Source organism: Dipodomys spectabilis, unplaced genomic scaffold (genome assembly GCF_019054845.1).
Source record: "Dipodomys spectabilis isolate Male_0828 unplaced genomic scaffold, ASM1905484v1 ptg000060l, whole genome shotgun sequence".
Classification (NCBI taxonomy): domain Eukaryota; kingdom Metazoa; phylum Chordata; class Mammalia; order Rodentia; family Heteromyidae; genus Dipodomys; species Dipodomys spectabilis.
Window position 1 is genome coordinate 579,209 of NW_024870737.1, and position 2,705 is coordinate 581,913.

Below are 2,705 nucleotides of genomic sequence, written 5' to 3' on the forward strand. Positions count from 1 at the left end.
AGGCATCCCGATTTGTTTCACCAACTAACAAAAACTTTTAAACTGGGTAAAAGCAATGAACATGTATAAAAATTACAAAACCTTTAAAAATGGGTAAAAGCAATGAGTATGTATATAATGTAATTTCACACCTGAAATCTGAAGCTAATAAACAATGTAGTAAAAGTTACAACATTTAAGAAAACTAAGAAGATAAATGCCTCGGTCCTCCAAATCAAGGAGTAAGGTTGGGTGTCTTATATCTCTAGCCCCAGCCTGATCTATTGTAAGCTAGAAGCCACTAGTGCTCTATGAACTGCAACTGCTTGGGGCAACAGCAGCATCTGTTGCAGCAGCATCTGTTGCAGAATCATCTGTTGCAGCAGCAGCATCTGTTGCAGCATCATCTGTTTCGGGAGGTCTAGCCTGGGCTCGCTCTCTCTCATCTCTCAATGCCTCCTCATACCATACCGAGAAAGAGCTGGGTTCACTGCCAATGAGGCCGGACAAAAACTCTAGAAATTTCATCAGGGTGCTTTCTGCCAGGACCCTAGGTCCCCACAGGAACTCATAGCGAGCAGGATCACTGCCAGGCACCTGCCTGTACTCTAGGTACTGCTCCTGCACGAATTCTTCCAGGATAAGCTTCCTAGGATTTCCATAGAGGTGGTGGTAGCTATCAGGATGCACTCCTATCATACCCAGCACTTTCCAAACCTCCTCTTCTGAAACACACTTGTCATCTATGAAAATTAGGCTCAAAATAAATATCAACAGACCTGTTTTGGGCACACCGTGAACTTCAGTTTGCATCCCATCATATGTAATACCCAGGGTAGTAACAAGAACATAGGTATGGGTAGTAGGGTCCACTTCATTCAAATCAAGACCAAAGACCAGCTGCAAGCATTCAATGGCTTCATTCAAGATCAAAGTAAAGCTTCCCTCATAATTTTTCATGACATGATCCACAATTGCTGCCCTGGTAACAGGCTCCTTCATTTGGTATTTGAGGAGCAAGAAATACACCAAATCATTCACCTTTTCATCCATTTCACTTGAGAGCAAGGACTGTGAGTCTGATGAATCGTCTTCAGTGCTTGAAGACCGCTTTCTTCGTTTTCTAGGCTTGGGTCCCAGAGAACCATGGGAATTGCTTGAGGACCCATCATTGCCAGTAGAGGAAGCAGTGGAGGAAGTAGAGTGGGAAGAAGAAGAGGAGAAGGAAGAAGAGGCGGAGGAGGAGGAGGAAGAAGAGGAGGAGGAAGATGAGGAGGAAGGAGAGGAGGGAGAGGAAGAGCGGGAACAAGAGGAGCAAGTGCAAGAAGAAGAGGAGGAGGAGGAGGAAGGGAAAGATGAGGAACAGGTGGATGAAGAAGAGGAAACATCTCCCTCTACAGCTTCAGCAACCTGCACATCTGTTGGATTTTGGTCCTCATTTGAGGACTGAGGGTTTTCCTCAGTCATGATACGTCGACGCTTAGGAGCCCGGGGCATGATGCTTCTCGTCTTGGTGATGAGGAGTCACAGGCCTAGGGGAGAGAGGGAAAAGTGTCAGTGGCCTCAACTGAAAACTTCATGACTCTCATGAAGGTGATGACTAGGGCCTGCCAGACAAGATTCCTGTCTTCCTGATGGATGAGTGCTGTAGGAGTCTGAGGGAGGGGATGAACATTGACTCAGGGGTGAATACTCTGGAGCTGTCAGTAGGACCCATGATGCTGACAACATGGCACCTCTGTGTTCCTCAGTGGGTTGTGGACACATTCAGGATGTCCATCCTATCTTTACTCCTGGGGTCTTCCTGGGCATTATCTTCTCTGTGAGGTGAGGACATTGTCTGAAACCAAAATCTGAATTCCTAGTCCCTGGATTTCATGAAAGGGGCATCTAGCAGCTCTCTAGCCCTTTCTCCCTTGGACTATAACCTGCAGAAATGACACTGGGCTCTTAGTGGTACCAGAGGGGTGGGCCACAGCCTGAATGTTTCCAACTCTTCTTGGGGAGAATATAAATTCACTCTGGACCACCAAATCTCCCCTGGCAGAACATGAACATATCCTTCCCTCTGGTGCACTGAGGACAAGTCTCACAACAAAGGTCCACCGTCCTGAGAGAAAAGGCAGTAAGAGGACCTCACATCTAGCCACACTTCCCAGGGATAACAACACGAGGGATCAAATTCAGTGTGGAGCATGTGGATGAGAGACCTGGTCATTTCTCATCTTGATAAGAGGCAAGGGCTGGAACTTTCCTGATGTTGTTAGGTTGCCAGCTTTAAGCCAACGTCCTTTTTTCGGGACACCAGAAGAGGAGCCGAGGGAAGGCCAATCCATGCAGTCCCCAGGTTTTCCCATAGCTGGGAGGTTGGGGCTGGGGTCCCATTTGTGTTTGTGAGGATGATCCCTCCTCTCCTCACCTTAACTCCTGGAAGATCCGGGATACCTCCCTCTGCTGACCAGGTACGGTCCCTTCTGCTCTCCTAGTGCCTCCTCTCACTTCAAGGCCTCACAGTCCTGAGAACTGAAAGAAAGCACAGGCAGCATATGTGAACACTCTTGAAGAAGCCAACCAGGCTGACAGAAGTAGCTGGTTTCAGGGAGTCCTCTTGCCTGGAGTGTCCTCAAAATATTCATGCTTTCTTCTCACTGGGACTCGGCCCTTTCTCTCTGCTGATCTGCACACACCTTTTGCAGGGCAAGACCATTAGATCACTGACCTCCACC

At 47.8% G+C, this 2,705-nt stretch overlaps 1 protein-coding gene across 1 annotated transcript; it reads right to left on the bottom strand.

Moving 5' to 3' along the window:
* Positions 1-288: 288 nt before the first annotated feature.
* On the bottom strand, positions 289-1,476 carry LOC122108476 (melanoma-associated antigen 10-like). Its single transcript, XM_042680401.1, has 2 exons — positions 1,378-1,476; positions 289-1,107 (listed from the first exon to the last, which is right to left on the bottom strand). The coding sequence occupies exons 1-2, from the start codon at positions 1,474-1,476 to the stop codon at positions 289-291; spliced, it is 918 nt and encodes a 305-aa protein (XP_042536335.1).
* Between the last annotated feature and the right edge of the window lie 1,229 nt (positions 1,477-2,705).

Bases quoted from the DNA above. Each gene is read 5' to 3' on its own strand.
- LOC122108476 (XM_042680401.1), bottom strand. From the start codon at position 1,476: ATGCCCCGGGCTCCTAAGCGTCGACGTATCATGACTGAGGAAAACCCT. The intron at 1,108-1,377 runs GTAGAGGGAGAT...CTGGGACCCAAG, and splicing joins ATGTGCAGGTTGCTGAAGCT to CCTAGAAAACGAAGAAAGCG.